Below are 18,717 nucleotides of genomic sequence, written 5' to 3' on the forward strand. Positions count from 1 at the left end.
ACTCATTCGAAATGATGATCCTCCGATGAAGCAGTTGCTACCAGGGATATCTGAAAAGCGAAAGACTGCTTTTAATTTTATTTTCGTAATATGACACCTATGTTATGTATTAAGACCGAAATATTGCAAGTATATTTAAAATTGTTGATATTCTTTACGTACCCGCCTAAAAATTGACCCGATATGTTATAAGGACATACCCCTGGCCGGGTATTCTTAAGGCATGCCTTACTAAGGTTCACCTGATTAGGTCCTTATTATTACCCAATCGGATAACCATGGACATACCCCTGGCCGGGTATTCTTAAGGCATGCCTTACTAAGGTTCACCTGATCAAATAATTTGATCAAGTCATGATGAGGATTCTGTATACATGCCTTGTCGGAAAGTAGTAATTACAAACGCAGAATTTAATAGGGTTACATAAGCTGATCGGGACATGTAGTCTTATTCTATCAGAAATTTGATGAGGTTATATAATTAGACCCTGATGAGGATAAAAATGTATGAAAATGAAAAAATGTGCAACATTTACCGATTTGAAATTAAAGTAGGGTCCAAATAAGGGCCGTATAACATTTGCCTGATTTGGTTGTCTGGATTTGATATTATTACTGTATCGGGACCCGAGTATGCATGTAATACTATTTTTCTTTATAAGGCTTCTATGAAGTATTATAATCAGGTTTTTATAAAAATATACTAGATCCTTATAATGAAAGTATAGGATTATGAATAGGTAATTTAACGAGAACCTAATAAATGAAATTTAAAATAAAAAAAATATCACAAATGTATGTGTACACACACACACACACACACACACACACATGGGCGCCGGCAGAATTACTTTTAGGAGGATGCACTCAAAAGAGGATGGACTGGAAAAACGGTTTTTTCCCAGTTCATAATTATATTTTTGTTAACGTCGTTTATGTTATTTATTGAATTTTAATAAAGATTCATTAATAATTGAAAAATTCTAATTTTTATATTGCATCTGTTAATATAGTTAAAGAATCTCAATTTTACAATTGCAAATAGTTACAAAGTTACAACTCTTAATAGTTTACAAGTATTTATATATTATATAATTATTAATAGTTAACAAGTATTTATTAAATGAATGTTAGCTTCTTGTAATAAATAATTTGTTAACGCATGCACTATTTATAATTCAAATGAACAATTTTTAAGATCTATTTTATATTTGATAAAAACATCAAATTTAAGATCACAGATATTTGATATAAGCATATCAAATTTAACTTTCCTATGAAAGACATTAAGTTAAAGGAAAATTTAACTTAACATTTATACGCGCCATAAGTATTAAACGGTGGGGATTACTACTTACGGTTGTCAAAATGCTAAACGCATCCGCGCTGTTCTTTTGTTTTATTCATTTGTTATTTCGAGTCATATCAAAAGATCGCGTCGTACAGCCGATGCTGAGTGCGCTTAGTAACTTACAACCGTGTTCTGTATTAAGTAATTTACGTTTTTTTAAATCGAGTGTAGTATAATCGAGTAAGATGAGTGACATAAGGCGTTTTTTATGTAAAAAACGCAAGGCTGATAATACTACAATAGCGACACCCAGTTCCAGTACAGATCATCAAAAAGAAGATAGTAAAGACGAAGAATCTCCACTCAATTCTAGTGCTAATCTATTGGATATTGGTTTATATTTAAATTCGAATTCTCATGCTGATGACGAACTTCGTCTGAAATTATTGAGCGAGCCCTAGGCTCCGAGTCAAATATACAATTTTAAAAAGGATGTAAAATTGGCGCTAAACGAGCATTTCGATTTGAATGGCTTACAACTTACCCGTGGTTGACTTACTCAGCTATCGCGAAAGGACCTCTATGTCGAGTCTGTGTCCTGTTTCGGCTCCCGGCTCAGCGCAGTCTACAAGGACAATTTATCGTCTCCCCTTGTCTAAAATATAACAAATTTCATGAAGCTGCACAGTCTCATGCAACAACCCAGTGGCATCGTGATGCGATTGTTTCTTCCAAAAGTTTCGAGAAAATTATGGATAGGCAACAATTGTGTTCATGAAGCTTTAGATTCGGCGTATCACAAGGAAGTTGAAGAAAACAGGGTGAAACTTCGATCAATTATATCAACAATTTTGTTTTACGGACAGCATGATCTTCCAGTTTGTGGGAAAAGTGATGAGGGTTCTGTTTTCAAAGATCTGCTACATTTTCGAATTGAATCTGGGGACAAGGTTTTGAAGAATCATTTGGGATCCGGAGCAAAAAACTCCTTATATATATCGCATCAAATCCAAAATCATCTAATTCAAACTTGTTCTGATGTACTCAAAGGAAAAATAATTAACGAGGTGAAGCGTGCATCTGTTTTTTCGGTGTTGGCTGATGAGACCGCTGATATTAGTGGTACCGAGCAATTATCAATTGGTGTTAGGTATCTGCGTTATGATCAAGAAAACAAAAAACCGATAATTTGTGAAGAATTTCTGGGATTTGTACCACTGCAAGAACTAAACTCTAAATCCATTTCAGAAATCATTATTCAATTTCTAAAAAAATTGCGATTTAGATTTAAACCGACTCGTTGGCCAAGGGTATGACGGCTATGCTGCAATGGCTGGTCACATAATTGGTGTTCAGAAATTAATTAATGACAAGTACCCTATGGCGCTGTTCTTCCACTGTGCTAGTCATATATTGAATCTTGTCATCAATGACTTGAACGATGTCAATGAAGTGAGAAATACTACTCAGACGACAAAAGAAATTATAAATTTTTTTAGAGATAGTACTTTACGGCGGAACATGATTCCCAATATTCCTCTGTTTTGTGAAATGCGCTGGGCGGCAAAGTACAAAAGTATCAGAATATTTTCTGAGAATTTTTCGACAATCATGCGAGCTTTAAAAGAACTTTCAGAGAACGCATCAAATTCGAAGACGAAGGTCAAAGCTTATCAACTCTATACGATTGCAACAACTCCAACCTACATTGTGACGCTCCTAGTCATTGCTGTTTATTCCGCCAAACTTGAACCTGTGTGCAACCAACTTCAGCAAATAAACATGAATATAAAGGCAATAAACGACCACGTAGTTAAATTAACAAATGTGCTTCAATCTCACCGCAATAATGCCTTGATACAGTTCACTGCCATCTTCGAAAAAGCTCAACAAATTTGCGAAGAACTAGATATTGAGTTCAAACGTCCTCGAGTGGTTGCAAGACAGACTCAAAGATCGAATCAACCTTCTGAAAATGTAGAAGAGTTCTTTAGAAGGTCTATCTTCATCCCTTACTTGGACTCTATTATTTCTTCTCTGAGAGATTGTTTCTCTTCTACGCACGAAAAAGCATTTTCGCTTATGCAACTTCACCCAGATGTTATAAAAAAATTAGATAAAATATCATTTCTTGCTGTTGCAAAAAATATAAATAGTCTTTATGGAGATATTTTATCGAATTTTATCGCCGAGGCTACCACATGGTATGAGATGTGGAAAAATGAAGCAACCTTAAATGAATCCCTCGAGTACGCAGATTTAATTTGTCAAGCGACACCGTTCTACCCAGCTGTAGCCGAGGCAATCAAAATTGGCCTGACTCTTCCTGCGACAACATGTAGCATTCAACGCTCATTCAGTACATTACGGCGCGTCAAGACTTGGAATCGGTCCATGATGGGAGACGAGAGGCTTAGTGGACTGTGCATGCTCAGCGTTCATAGAAAAAGAGTGCAAGAGGAGACTGAATTTATTGATAATGTGACAAATGAATTTGGAAAGCAACCAAGACGGCTCAAGTTTTTGTTCAAACATTGATTTTTCTAAAATTGATTTCCCAAAGGCTTATTACAAATGTTAATTAATATTTAACCATTGCATTTTTGTTCAATTGAAAAAATTATAATCGATATTATTCTATATTATATGATTTCTTTACTGAATTCTTTCTCTGTCCCTTCCACACTTATTTCATAGGCCAGGGTCAGGGGGGGTGCAAGTGCACTGCCTTGCACCCCCCTCCCGGCGCCCATGCACACACACACACACACGCGGGGGATACAAGAGGGTCCCCGCCGGTAGGAGACGCATTGCGAAGAGTTCAATCACAATGAATATATGCTGTAAGTTGTAAAGCGAGGTCCATCTTGCCTACCGGCGGTGTGGTTGCGGGAGGGGGGGCCAAAGGCCCCCTTGCACCCCCCGCGCGCGCGCGCGCGCGTGTGTGTGTGTACATACATTTGTGATATTTTTTAATTGTATTAAATTGTATTAAATTCTATATAAATTTAAATTGTTTACCTTTTTTTTATTTACCTTTAATTTACCTTTTTTGCGTTTTTCTTCAACTTGCGAGTTCGACCGCCATTTTTAAGTTTCATATTCGTGTTCAGGAGGTAAAAATACGTAGGAATTGGGTATTCTTACCCATTATTTCATATAGGTGGGTTTTCCGAAGGTTTACCTTATTTTTGTATTTATTATTTTTATCCTTTTCCAGCCTATATCTCCAAAGCTATTTAAGTCCGACCCTTATACAGGGCGATCCTGAAAAACGATCCGTCTATAAAATGACATATTCCTGACACCATTCTAAGACAATTTTTCCTTTACCAAAATTTGATTTGAAGCGTAGTTTTTGAATTATGAGCAAAAATAGTTAGTAAATCACGCGTCGGGTACAGAAGGCAGGCAGGAGCGGCGCGGCGTGCCGCGAGCGCGGGCGCAGCTGACCGCCCGACGGGTGATTATCACCGCATGAGTCGCTAACTATTTTATCTTATAACATAAAATTATGCTTTAAATAAAATTTTGGTAAAGAAGAAAATGTCTTAGAATTACGTCAGAAATACGTGTTGCTTAAAATAACGTTATTTTAATAATGAAAAGTTGTTCCGGATCGCCGGCCGTCCGACGTTGCAATCAGCTGATTGCTACACGCGATGTGTGTATGGCGGAGTGTGTGCGTAAGAGAGAGAGAGAAAGAGAGAGAAAGAGGGAGAGAGGGAGGGTAGGAGGGACAGACATTCATACACACGCACGCACTTTTTTTCTCGCTCTCTTTCTCTCTTTTACGCAACACTCATACACTCTCTCATTCAGTCTCTCACTCACACTCTCTCGATCACTCACTCACTCACTCACCTGCTTACTCACTTGCTCATTCTCCTTGTAGCAGCGTAGCGAATCTTCATGCTATGTATTGTTGTATCTGCTGCACGGTTATGATTGCTAGAGATGCGCGACACATTGAAATTTTTTCGATTATTAGTCTCACACTCGATTGACACAATACAGATTACGCGATAACGAGTTTACTGTTTATTCACTCACTATTGATTTATCGATACCAAAAATTACTTTCAAAGAAACGCGAATGCAAACAGCACATGACTCGACGCGAAGCGACGGACCGCGGAGACTGCGCGACCACAAGAGTTATGTTGCCAGAAACGCGACACGCGACATCTAACAAACGACTTGCGCGTGGCGCGTGATTGACGCGAGATAAGACGAACGATTGGCTAAAACCTTCGCATTGCGAATGCGGTAGAAAACATGAAACGTATAATGACATACTTAAAAAATTAATTATTTATTATAATAATTATTTATTATAAATAATTATTTATTATAATAATTATTTATTATAAATAATTATTTATTATAATAATTATTTATTATAAATAATTAATTTTTTAAGTATGTCATTATACGTTTCATGTTTTCTACCGCATTCGCAATGCGAAGGTTTTAGCCGATCGTTCGTCTTATCTCGCGTCAATCACGCGCCACGCGCAAGTCGTTTGTTAGATGTCGCGTGTCGCGTTTCTGGCAACATAACTCTTGTGGTCGCGCAGTCTCCGCGGTCCGTCGCTTCGCGTCGAGTCATGTGCTGTTTGCATTCGCGTTTCTTTGAAAATAATTTTTGGTATCGATAAATCAATAGTGAGTGAATAAACAGTAAACTCGTTATCGCGTAATCTGTATTGTGTCAATCGAGTGTGAGACTAATAATCGAAAAAATTTCAATGTGTCGCGCATCTCTAGCAATCATAACCGTGCAGCAGATACAACAATACATAGCATGAAGATTCGCTACGCTGCTACAAGGAGAATGAGCAAGTGAGTAAGCAGGTGAGTGAGTGAGTGAGTGATCGAGAGAGTGTGAGTGAGAGACTGAATGAGAGAGTGTATGAGTGTTGCGTAAAAGAGAGAAAGAGAGCGAGAAAAAAAGTGCGTGCGTGTGTATGAATGTCTGTCCCTCCTACCCTCCCTCTCTCCCTCTTTCTCTCTCTTTCTCTCTCTCTCTTACGCACACACTCCGCCATACACACATCGCGTGTAGCAATCAGCTGATTGCAACGTCGGACGGCCGGCGATCCGGAACAACTTTTCATTATTAAAATAACGTTATTTTAAGCAACACGTATTTCTGACGTAATTCTAAGACATTTTCTTCTTTACCAAAATTTTATTTAAAGCATAATTTTATGTTATAAGATAAAATAGTTAGCGACTCATGCGGTGATAATCACCCGTCGGGCGGTCAGCTGCGCCCGCGCTCGCGGCACGCCGCGCCGCTCCTGCCTGCCTTCTGTACCCGACGCGTGATTTACTAACTATTTTTGCTCATAATTCAAAAACTACGCTTCAAATCAAATTTTGGTAAAGGAAAAATTGTCTTAGAATGGTGTCAGGAATATGTCATTTTATAGACGGATCGTTTTTCAGGATCGCCCTGTATATACAGGGTGTACCAAAATTCCCGCATTGGAATGCACAGCGTGATTGTTCGTACCAAAACAAACAACTTTTTCCTTTGGGAAAATTGCGTCTGAGCATTACTTTTTAAATGAGAGCAACTTTAAGCTAACGAATAAGCGCTTTAGATTACGCTTGAATCAGGAGCGGCGCGCGCACGGCATATGTAGCGTTTGAGCGTGTAAGCTATTTTATCATTTCATTAAAGTTTTACATGAATTATGCATTTAAATATCGCTATTTTCAATACAACTTACAAAAAAACGTCCAACGTATACAAAAAAATCTCATACGCAGAGCGAATATACAAATAGAAAGTCTACATTTCGAACATGTGCTAAACATTTAAAACATTTAATCGGCTCTTTTCAGAGCCAAAAAGTATTTAAAACGTAGGATCAATAATTTTGGATCAAAATTATTCGCATGTTTGGATCAAAATTATTCTAATCTACTTATTTTACTTTCAGTCGTTGGTATTATTCGTTAGGCTGAAAAATGTGTGAATGCTCTCTCCACAGGATATGCGTCAATGCCGTTGCCACGGATGGATTCTGTCGCTCGTTGATCAAATGGGCGTAAAGACACGTCCGACCTCCTCCCACATACATCCCTATCTTTACTGGAGGACTGCCCCGGCCCTATCCTAGGGTCCATCCGCCACTGCTATTTGGTACAGTGGGGATTTTAGTATATACTAGAGGGATCTTGGGGGATGTGGTCACTTTACGGCGTTGTGCTCGTCGGTGCCCGTTTTATACGGAAGGCCAGTCGGAAGCCAGCATGTACGCGAATACCTCCACCGGCACTTATTTGGTCAGCGAGCGACCTTTTCAAGGATCCTCCATGGCAATCGGCATTGCATCCATCGAGCAAGATACCAACATCGCTCTGGAGTCGCATATCACTGTGTTAAAAAGCAGCATTAGGTGTGAGGTCTGGATAGCTCAGTGGTCTAGAGCAGTTGCCCGGAAAGCGAAAGACTCGGGTTCGATTCCCGATCCAGCCACTTGCGCCTCACATATTTTTCTAGTCTGCGAATATTGTTTTCTAGCAATTATTCGTTAGGCTGAAAAATGTGTGAATGCTCTCTCCACAGGATATGCGTCAATGCCGTTGCCACGGATGGATTCTGTCGCTCGTTGATCAAATGGGCGTAAAGACACGTCCGACCTCCTCCCACATACATCCCTATCTTTACTGGATATAAGCATTGATGATATCAATTTAAAAAATCTCTTATTAAGTACGTTGTATTGAAAATAGATATTTAGATATCATGCATAATTCTTGTAAAACCTTTAGTGAAATAGTAAAATAGCGTACACGCTCAAACGCCACATATGCCGCGCGCGCGCCGACTCTAATACAAGCGTAATCTAAAGCGTTTATTCGTTAGCTTAAAGTTGTTCTCATTTAAAAAGTAATGCTCAGACGCAATTTTCCCAAAGGAAAAAGTTGTTTGTTTTGATACGAACAATCACGCTGTGCATTCTACATACGGGAACATTTGGTACACCCTGTATATATACGAAATTACTCGGGAAGATCTCCCCTATAACATATTTAAAAATAAAGCAAATCGGAGAGGGCCCCTTTTATGCATAAATACTTTAATAATTTTTGAATAAAGAACGACCGTCGGCTAAAACCTTCAGAATATTAATTAGAGATATGACCTTGACAACATATGTCAATTTGTGCGAGGGTGGCTCCTTTTATGCATAATTACCATATTTTTTATTGGATATTCTTACAGCTTACTTAAAGAGCTTTTCAAAACATTATAATGAAATATTTTTTCATTAAGTACTTTCCGAGACTTGAAATGATTTCTTAATTTTACATGAACTATAATATAAAATATCTCGTAAAATATTTATTTCTCGATGACCTCATCTCAATACTTTTATGCACAAAATAATAAAAGAAATAAATTGGTGTAAAGAAAACAATTGTAAAAAAATATATGTAGCTGCTAGTAGCAAATTATATTTTTTAAAACATTTAAGTGTTTTTTTATACCAATTGATATCTCTTATTATTTTGTGTATAAAAGCAAATTATTGAAGCAAAGTCATTGAAAAATAAATATTTTACAAGATAGTTTAAGTAAAGTTATGCAAGAAATTGTTTCAAGTTTCATAACTCGGAAAGTACTTGATGAAAAAATACTTTATTATAGTGTTTTAGATAATAATGCTTTTTGGCTTTCAGCAATCTGCATCAGTTTTAATTTTTCTAAATCATTTTTTGATTTAGAGGAGTTTCGATTTAGCATCCAGCTCATTCTCATCTAGTCTGTTATTAATGTATATTTTATTACTTAATGCCGAACTTCACGCAGCGTGCTAATTTGTTCAAAGAATTTTGACAGTTAAGGTTACATTTATGGTGGTATATTTATTAATATTTATAATTATTTATCTTTGAGATTTTCAAATTTGTATTTATTATTTTTCAACTAAAATAATTATTATTGTTTTAAATGTTAATATTGAGTTATTAGTTAATACTGTCAAATTGTGTTAAATACTGTTAAATTTACAACATGGATCTATTTGATAGAAGATTGGCAAGAAAACGTATATCAACACGTTTAAGAGTGCAAAAATATCGCGTACCTCGAAAAAGAAATCGGAACAAAAATTTTGCAGAAAATAATAATGTAACAGTGTCATCGAATTATACGTCACCTGAAGAATTGGAATTGTCTGAAATTGATAATTTTCAAGAACAAAATTATTTTAATAATGACATACAGTCGACTGATATAGAAAACAAAAAAAATTTTTGAAAAATTTATTGAGGAAATCAACCTGCTCCAAACTGAGGGATTAAATGTAAATAATAAATTATTTCAAGTTTTTGTTAAAGCTTTTATCTGTGATAAGCCAGCTCGTTCATTTGTAAAATGTATAAAAAATCATAATGGATTTTGGGCATGTGAGAGTTGTTTAATACGTGGTGAACGCTATAAAAATCGAACCATTTACCGAGAAGGTAATTATGAATTAAGAACGGAACGTTCCTTCAGAGAGCAAACAAATCGCGAACATCATAGAGGAATATCTCCTTTAATTCATATTAATCCATCAATTGATATGATTAATAATTTTCCATTTGATGCAATGCATCTCCTATATTTAGGATTAATGAAGAAATTGTTAGAGTGCTGGCTCGAAGGTACGGAGGACAAACGATATATTAAAAAATTATCATATAAAATATGTGATATTAATATTCGGGTAATAAGAGCCTATCGCGGATGTAATTGCGCGAAATTTTTCTTTGATACAATGATCAAGACTTTACTTGGAATAATCTCTTGGTTTGAGATTTAATTCCAACAAATTCCCCTCTAACCCCCCTAGATGGAAGTAGGCGAGAAAAATATCGGTCCGAAAGTCGCTGAATCGGGAATCGAACCCGAGTCTTTCGCTTGCCGGGCGACTGCTCTCACCACTGAGCTATTCAGACCCTTCGATCCGATACTTGTCTCATTGCCTAAAAACACTAAGTGTAAAGATGCTTCTTTTTCACCCTAAAGCGTAAACATTAAATTTCTTGATGTCGGTTCTCGAATATAAAATATGTGATATTAATATTCGGGTAATAAGAGCCTATAGACTCGGGTTCGATTCCCGATTCAGCGACTTTCGGACCGATATTTTTCTCGCCTACTTCCATCTAGGGGGGTTAGAGGGGAATTTGTTGGAATTAAATCTCAAACCAAGAGATTATTCCAAGTAAAGTCTTGATCATTGTAGAAAAATTTCGCGCAATTACATCCGCGATAGGCTCTTATTATCCGAATATTAATATCACATTTTATATTCGAGAGCCGACATCAAGAAATTTAATAATTATCATATAATTCAAAAGCACAATTATCATCTTTGTTGATAAAAATTCAGCAGTACATCCCTGAAGAATTCCAAAGAATAACACAATCACTTTCTGAATTTAAGAAATTTAAAGCTACTGAATATCAGTTTCTTCTCTTGTATATTGGACCAATTATTTTAAAAAAAGTTTTGCCGGAAGATATTTACAAACATTTTATACTTCTTCATACAGCTATTCGAATTTTGTCGGGAATAGATACAGCGTTAAAATACTGTACGTATACACAAAATTTATTTAAAAAATTTGTACAGCTCGTATCAAACTTTTATGGAAATGAATTTTTAATCGGCAACATTCATAATCTGCTACACATTGCTGATGATGTATCATTTATGCAATGTTTTCTATCAGACATTACATCATTTCCGTTCGAAAATGCATTAGGAAAAATAAAGAAATTATTGCGTAATGGTAATAAACCATTATCACAAATATGCCGTCGTTTTAATGAAATATCTTGTATTCATGAAGCACAACCAAAGACATCATCTCGAATAGAAATTCTAAAAAAATCAAACTGCGAACATTCAGGAAAAATAAATATAAAAACATTACGGTTTAAAAATGTCCTAATAACAACAAAATCACCTAATAATATAGTTTTACTTTCTAATAATAAAATAATACAAATTAATAATATTTACAAAAATTAATAAATATAAGACTCGAAATATAAACAGGCCTTAGGGACCCTCCTCCTTTATACCACGAGTCACTCTGGAGAAGGACAGCGAGGAAGCCACTAGAAAGAAGGACAGTCCTGACCCGTTAAAATACAAATATATATTGTAAAAATAAGGTTAAAATATATATATAATTATTATACGTTAAAAGTATAAAATTAGTATTCTAACCTGTAAGAATTAAGGAAAAAGTGTAATATGGGGTGCACTTTAAATATAGTAGCCCAAGAAACAAAAAGTACAGAAAGTGTAGATCGAAAGTGCACTTAAACGCAATAGAATAAGAATATAGGTTAAAAAAGCTAAATAATGCCTAAATAATTTATTAAGATTATAAATTAAGATATATTATACCAGAATTAACTAATATTAAGAGGAAGAAACTGTATGAGAACGACTGCGCAGGTATTAAGTATCTGCGCATACGAAAAGACAAATTGCGCATGCGCAGTGCGACTGCGCATACTAAAAAGGCGTATACGTATGAGACCCGACCAATCGCGCGTAGCGGCGGCGAACGGACTGAGCCGCCGAAAGAGCATCAGTGGTGGGGATAGCGAAGAGGGTGAGCTATATAAGACGCTGCAGAGAGGACTCGAGAGCTTTTTCCCGTGTGCCTTCGTAGCGATATTTTCGTTAGCGAGCTTGTGGCGAGTTTAATGGAATTTTCCAAAGAAATAAACGAATAAGCGTGAATATTGTTCCGCGTACACGGCGATATAGTGTATACGAGGACTTGCGTGTCCGAGAGTGAGATAACTGTAAATTCCAAAGTTCAATTATATTTTATTTTACGAGGGTAAGCTGAAAAGTAATGCACACATGCTTGTAGAACGCGAACGAAATGACCTTTAGAAGCGCGCCAGGTGGCATGTGGAAGTAACATTCCCCCTCTATACGCATGCGCAGTTTGAATGACTTGCGTTCATCCAGTGTATTTTGAGCAGCGGAAGTATGGAGATGTGTTCTAGTGCTATGTCAACGCGAGTTAAACAGCGTGCTGTTATCGAATTTTTAACTGCTGAAAAAGTGACTTCTACTGAGATTCATCGTCGTTTAAAGGCTGTTTATGGTGACGATGCTGTTGATAGGTCTACTGTGAATCGATGGGTAATAGAATTTCGTGGTTGCGAGCCTGGAAAAGCCATAATTGTTGATGAAACACGCAGCGGACGTCCGATCACTGCCACAGACGATAAACATCGCAAACTCGTCGACGATTTGATTCAAAAGCCTATTGATTCAAAAGACCTATCAACAGCATCGTCACCATAAACAACCTTTAAACGATGATGAATCTCAGTAGAAGTCACTTTTTCAGCAGTTAAAAATTCGATAACAGCACGCTGTTTAACTCGCGTTGACATAGCACTAGAACACATCTCCATACTTCCGCTGCTCAAAATACACTGGATGAACGCAAGTCATTCAAACTGCGCATGCGTATAGAGGGGGAATGTTACTTCCACATGCCACCTGGCGCGCTTCTAAAGGTCATTTCGTTCGCGTTTTACAAGCATGTGTGCATTACTTTTCAGCCTACCCTCGTATTTTAAATATATATATATATATATATATATATATATATATATATATTAAATTTGAACAACAGCAGTTATCACTTATCCAAACGATAAAATCCAAGATCCATAATTCCGGTAGTGAGTAATCCGTCCGGGAGTGATCTGAAAAGAAATATTTGTGAAACAAATATTCCAAAATTAAACGGTGACTTACCTGAGGAGGAATCCGCAGCGGTGACGTCATCCCGTCAGTGTTGCTCGGCGACGAAGTCTATCGACGATCTGAAACAGAAAAAAAAAGAACATTAGAGCGAGTGGAGATACGACGAGAATACGTCGGAAATTTCCATCCCTTTGTTCGACACAAAGAGACGTAGCCGGCGGCCATCTTGTAACCCGATCCGGTGGCGTGACGCAGCTAGGCGAGGCCAGTGGAATATTCCTAGGACCACGACTCTGGCGTTGGGCTTTTTCAAGTCCCACATCCTTGCTTATTGGTGGATAAATAAGCTGGCGACCGTATTTACTAAAAGTAAGAGAACTACATCCTCGGATATTATTACCCAATACTTAGTCGTCCGATCACAGTGGAACCTCGCTTTGCATGAAAAGTGTATGCGTGGACACAGTGGGTTCCGCCCCCCTGTGGGGGGCTCCACTACCAAAAAACTAGAAACATAGGTTCGGGTTGAATCTCGCTTTGCGTGGAAAGTCGCAAACCCATGTGCAACCTTGCTTCGCGTGGAAAATCGCAAACCCATGTGGAACCTCGCTTTGCATGAAAAGTGTATGCGTAGACACAGTGGGTTCCGCCCCCCTACGGGGGGCTCCACTTCGAAGGATATAACCTAACTTAAATCTATTTCTGGTTTAAAATTGAAAGATGCATTTGTAGAAACATATGTAGATACAGATTTTCACAATTGTCAGTATTTTTGTTTTTAACTATGGAATCATTCAAAATTCACATGTACGACACAATTATAGTCCTCGTTTCATGCCATAAGTACGAGAGATGTGGGGTAAACTTTGCTTTATAGGAAAAGTCGAAAACTATAAAGCAAAACAAAAGCTCACGTTCCGTGAATTATGGGTCAAATAACTGTGTCGATTAAATATACTTGTCGATCATATAAACTGTACATCAAATAACCGTGTCGGTAAAATATACTTGTCAGTCATGTGAACTGTAGGTCAAATAACCGTGTCGGTTAAATATACTTGTCGGTCATTTGAACTGTAGGTCAAATAACCGTGTCGGTCAAGTGTATTGTCGACCAAATGGTGTCGATCAAGTAAATTGTCGGTCAAATGATTGTCGACTAATTAAATACGACCCCCCTATAATCTATTTCGAGGGATAGGAAATCGAGGATATAAAATTTTATCACAAACACCTGAATAAATATCAATAACGAAACCTAAATTATCAATGATCGACAATCTAATAAACTCACAAAAATCGAAACTTTAGACACCTGAACAAATTTTGTAAATCTAAAACTTAATCGAAGGACAAGATGTGTACCTACGAAGGAACCGGGAAATCTAACGAACACCTGAGTAAATCTTGTCGAAGGACAAGATATGCAAAAGGTAACCGAAGACAGAGTATAAGAAGGACGCTCTCGAAGAAAACCATTATTCAGTTGTGACCAGTCTATACCCGGTACAAGTCCTCTCAGTCGTGACCAATCTATACCCGGTGCAAGTAAGGATTTTCGTACAAATTCCGAGTAATTATCGTCTAACTTCATCGAAGTGCTCAGCGACTCCCTCATCCACGGGAACACCACGATCTACTGGAGAACTTTTCGCATCAGCAACCAACCGACCAGTTCTTTGACCACCAGGTCTTCGACGAACAACTCTTGACAACCAGTTCAATCAGCACCTATAAAATACATAGTAAGACCATTCGATTCTTCATCACGGTGTATAATTTCTCGATTTTCCTATACCTCATTGTTTTTTTTTATTTATTTTGTTATTATCTTGCTCTCAGTGGAATCCCGTTCCACTCGCACTATCTCTGAGAGGCGTCGCGCCAACAGATACCGTCGCGGAACAAATACCGTCGAAACCGTCGAACGCGGAATTTATTGGCTTGAGCTATGAACGATCCCTCATTCATATTAGACTTAAGCCTAATTAACACCAACCTACCCGTTGCAAGAATCTTCTTGAATAGTACTCAAGAAGATCCACGAGACATTCCCTACCTATCTTCAGGAACCCTTCCTCCCAGTTACTCCCCTATACAGGGTGAGCCATTTTAATTAACGCACGCAATTATTTCGGAAACAAAGCATTTTAGAGAAAAATGTTTCAGACAAAAGTTTTATGGTTTCGAGGGGGCCATAAGATGGTATCATTGGTTTGACACTGAAGAGTCATTTGAAGGTCACGTGAAGGTCACTTCAATTTTTTTAAATAGAACACCCTATATATTTTTGCACACTCTTGTAGCTTATCTCGAGAGCTTTCCAAAACACTATAATTAAGTACCTTTTCGTTAAGTACTTTTTGAGTTATGAGGCTTGAAATAATTTCTTAATTTTACATAAACCGTAAAATATCTTGTAAAATATTCATTTTTCGATTATCTTACCTTAATACTTTTACGTACAAAATAATGAGAGGAATCAATTGGTGTAAAGAAAACACATAGTTGTTTTTAAGAAAAAATATGGAATTGTTAATTGCAAATTACATATTTTTTCTTCAAAACAACTATGTGTTTTCTTTAGACCAATTGATTCCTCTCATTATTTTGTACATAAAAGTATTAAGGTAAGATAATCGAAAAATGAATATTTTACAAGATATTTTACGGTTTATGTAAAATTAAGAAATTATTTCAAGCCTCATAACTCAAAAAGTACTTAACGAAAAGGTACTTAATTATAGTGTTTTGGAAAGCTCTCGAGATAAGCTACAAGAGTTTGCAAAAATATATAGGGTGTTCCATTTAAAAAGTTGGAGGTGACCTTCACGTGACCTTTAGGTTACTCTTCAAGGTCAAACTAATGGCATCATTTTATGTCCCCCTCGAAACCATACAACTTTTGTCTGAAACATTTTTTCGTATCTTTTAGACTTTGTAACGATGCATCCCGATGCATCGTTCCGAATTCCCGGCAGAACACCAGCCGGAAGCTGCCGCCCGGCAGAACACCCGCCGGGCAGAGGCAGGGGCGCGGTGCGCCCACCTTTTTAATCGTTTAATTACGGCCCAGAGCCGTTAAGGGTTCAAAACGACCGAACACCGCCGATCATAGCCGACGTGGCCCGAACCGCCGACCGGCGAAAACCCGCGTTCAGCGCGCAACCCGACCCCTCCGAACGGGCCCGATCGCACCGTTTCCGAAAAACTGTTCGGAAGGGGTTACGCCGCCGCGAGCAATTAGCTGGTATAAAAAGGCCACGTTTCGGCACCTTATTACCATTTTCCTGATCCGCTCTAAGCAGTACGCTTCAGCAGAAAAATCCAGAAAATCCTACCGAGCACGAGTTACCAAGGACAAAAGGTGGAGCAAGTTCCGTCTTAGCCGAGTGATCTCGATTCCGACGTACGAGTGCAATCCGCCTAATCCGCAGCTGGGCCATCACGGAAGATAGAGCTCTGAGCCGCCCCGAGTCGAGTGTTCTCGATCCAGCTGCACCGCGTATTCCATCCTTCGCGACGCGATCCTATTTCGCGCATTATAAGCACCATCGAGCGCACCGCGCAGACAATTATCGCGGCCTCCGCCGCCGCGTATTTCGTTAAGAAGCGCATTCATTTATCGCGGCCTCCGCCGCCGCCGTCCAAGCGCATACATTTGTCACGGCCTCCGCCGCCGCGTATTTTGTTAAGAAGCGCATTCATTTATCGCGGCCTCCGCCGCCGCCGTCCAAGCGCATACATTTGTCACGGCCTCCGCCGCCGCCGTCGTTTAAACACATCGCGTATTTCTATATCACGGCATCCGCCGCTGTTATTAAAGTGCACCGATTATAACAGATCGAACGCGGATTTTAAATCGTAGCGTCGGGAAATAAATAATTCCGCGAAAGCGACCGTCGATTCCGAGAACCCGAGGATTCTAGGAACATCGGGATTCCTCGCGGGAAAAAGCGCCGCAAAAACACGCGCTGTCTCGCGCGTCGTAAACACAAAATGGTACAGGTGTTCGAAATCGAGACCGGAATTAAATTCGAAACTGCATTCGTTGTTACGTTAATAATCAGCCAGCACAACTAATAGCCACGCACACACACACACGCTCGCGCACACACACACACACACACGCATACACACACTCTGTACATTTATACCATTGCAATAAATACGTTCAGTTAACCACATCGCGTATTTTCTTTCCACGAACCTTGCACCGGCGATCTATCCGCGCTGCGAAAAACGCCCGAAAATACGACCGTTACAATTTTACGAGATATTTCGATGGTAAAGTTAAAATGGAACACCCTGTGTATACAGGGTTTCGCAGACCACCCGTATCAGCCGAATATCTCAAAAACTGAGCTCGGCAGACAAAAATATTTCAGAAAAAAGTTGTAAGGTTTCAAGTAACGCATTACATGGCGTTATCAGTTTGATATCGAAGAGTTATTTGAAGGCCACGTGAAGGTCACCGTCAATTTCTTAAACGGAACCCCCAATTTTTTATTGCATATTCTTGTAGCTTATCTCGAGGGCTTTCCATAACACTATAATTAAATATTTTTCCCTCAAGTACTTATTGAATTATAAGGCTTGAAATCATTTCTTAATTTTACATAAACCGTAAAATATCTTGTAAAATATTTATTTTTCGATTATCTTACCTTAATACTTTTATGTACAAAATAATGAGAGGAATCAATTGATGTAAAGAAAACACATAGTTATTATTAAGAAAAAATATGTAATTGTTAATTGTTAATCGCTATAGCCTGTGAACGATTCATATATCGCCCTTTTATATGTATAATGAATGAGAATTTTTAAATACAGTAATTAAATAAAATAATATATATATTTATTTATTTACATTAATATATACAGAGTGTATCTGAAATGATGCACTAAATTTTAGGAGCGTATTCTAGAGGTCAAAATAAGACTTTTTTTTCTTATGAACATGGGTCCGCAAATGAACCCCCCCTCCGAACTAAAATTCGAAAATGTGTGAAATTGACCAAATAACCGCAACGCAAATTTATTTATCTCTCAAGAGAGAGTGATAGGTAACGTCAAAACCAAGATCAAATAATTTTTTTCTGAAATACAGCCAATTTTCAATTTTTTCCCCAAACTTTAGGGGTCTCTAGCTCGGAGGGAGGTTCATTTGCGGACCCATGTTCATAAAAAGAAAAAGGTCTTATTTTGACCTCTAGAATACGCTCCTAAAGTTTAATGCATCATTTCAGATACACCCAGTATACAGGGTGTATCTTTAAAAGTTTCTACTAAGCAAATAGCGTTATTCCTGATTAAAAACCGAGTCGAAAAGTCCTGAACCATTTTTTTCCATAATGCTTAATAAAGCAGTAATTAATGAGTAAAGTCGCGCCAATCAGCACTGACCTTTAGCTGGGCGTACGTCAGTGAGCCGCGCGCCTGGTAATGTGCGTGAGCGCTCCGCCGCTACGGCGCTATGCCATGCCATTGCTATCGTGCAATATCCTTACGCGTCGTAATAATACGAAAAACTTTATTTTGCATTAAAAATGTCACATTTCTCCCGTCAAAAACTCTTTCCTTAAAGAAAATTTCGACAAGGAGTAGAACTATTGTCGGAGAACGTGTACATGAAAAAGCCTAATCTTTTCGCTTACAAAT

The 18,717-nt window shown here is 37.9% G+C and overlaps 1 protein-coding gene across 1 annotated transcript; it reads left to right on the forward strand.

Annotated features, from left to right (window-relative positions):
• Positions 1-2,620: 2,620 nt before the first annotated feature.
• Positions 2,621-3,829, forward strand: LOC145968989 (uncharacterized). The gene is made up of 2 exons (XM_083094864.1): positions 2,621-3,288; positions 3,448-3,829. Exons 1-2 carry the CDS (start codon positions 2,621-2,623, stop codon positions 3,827-3,829), a joined length of 1,050 nt encoding a protein of 349 aa, XP_082950990.1.
• Positions 3,830-18,717: the final 14,888 nt, after the last annotated feature.

Source organism: Camponotus vicinus, unplaced genomic scaffold (assembly GCF_025532165.1).
Source record: "Camponotus vicinus isolate PSW18456_S1 unplaced genomic scaffold, iyCamVici1.0 SCAF_3, whole genome shotgun sequence".
Lineage (NCBI taxonomy): Eukaryota > Metazoa > Arthropoda > Insecta > Hymenoptera > Formicidae > Camponotus > Camponotus vicinus.

Coding starts and splice junctions, on each gene's coding strand:
- LOC145968989 (XM_083094864.1), top strand. CDS start 2,621: ATGGCTGGTCACATAATTGGTGTTCAGAAATTAATTAATGACAAGTAC. Junction 3,289..3,447: donor GTAGAAGAGTTCTTTAGAAG/GTCTATCTTCAT, acceptor AAATATAAATAG/TCTTTATGGAGATATTTTAT.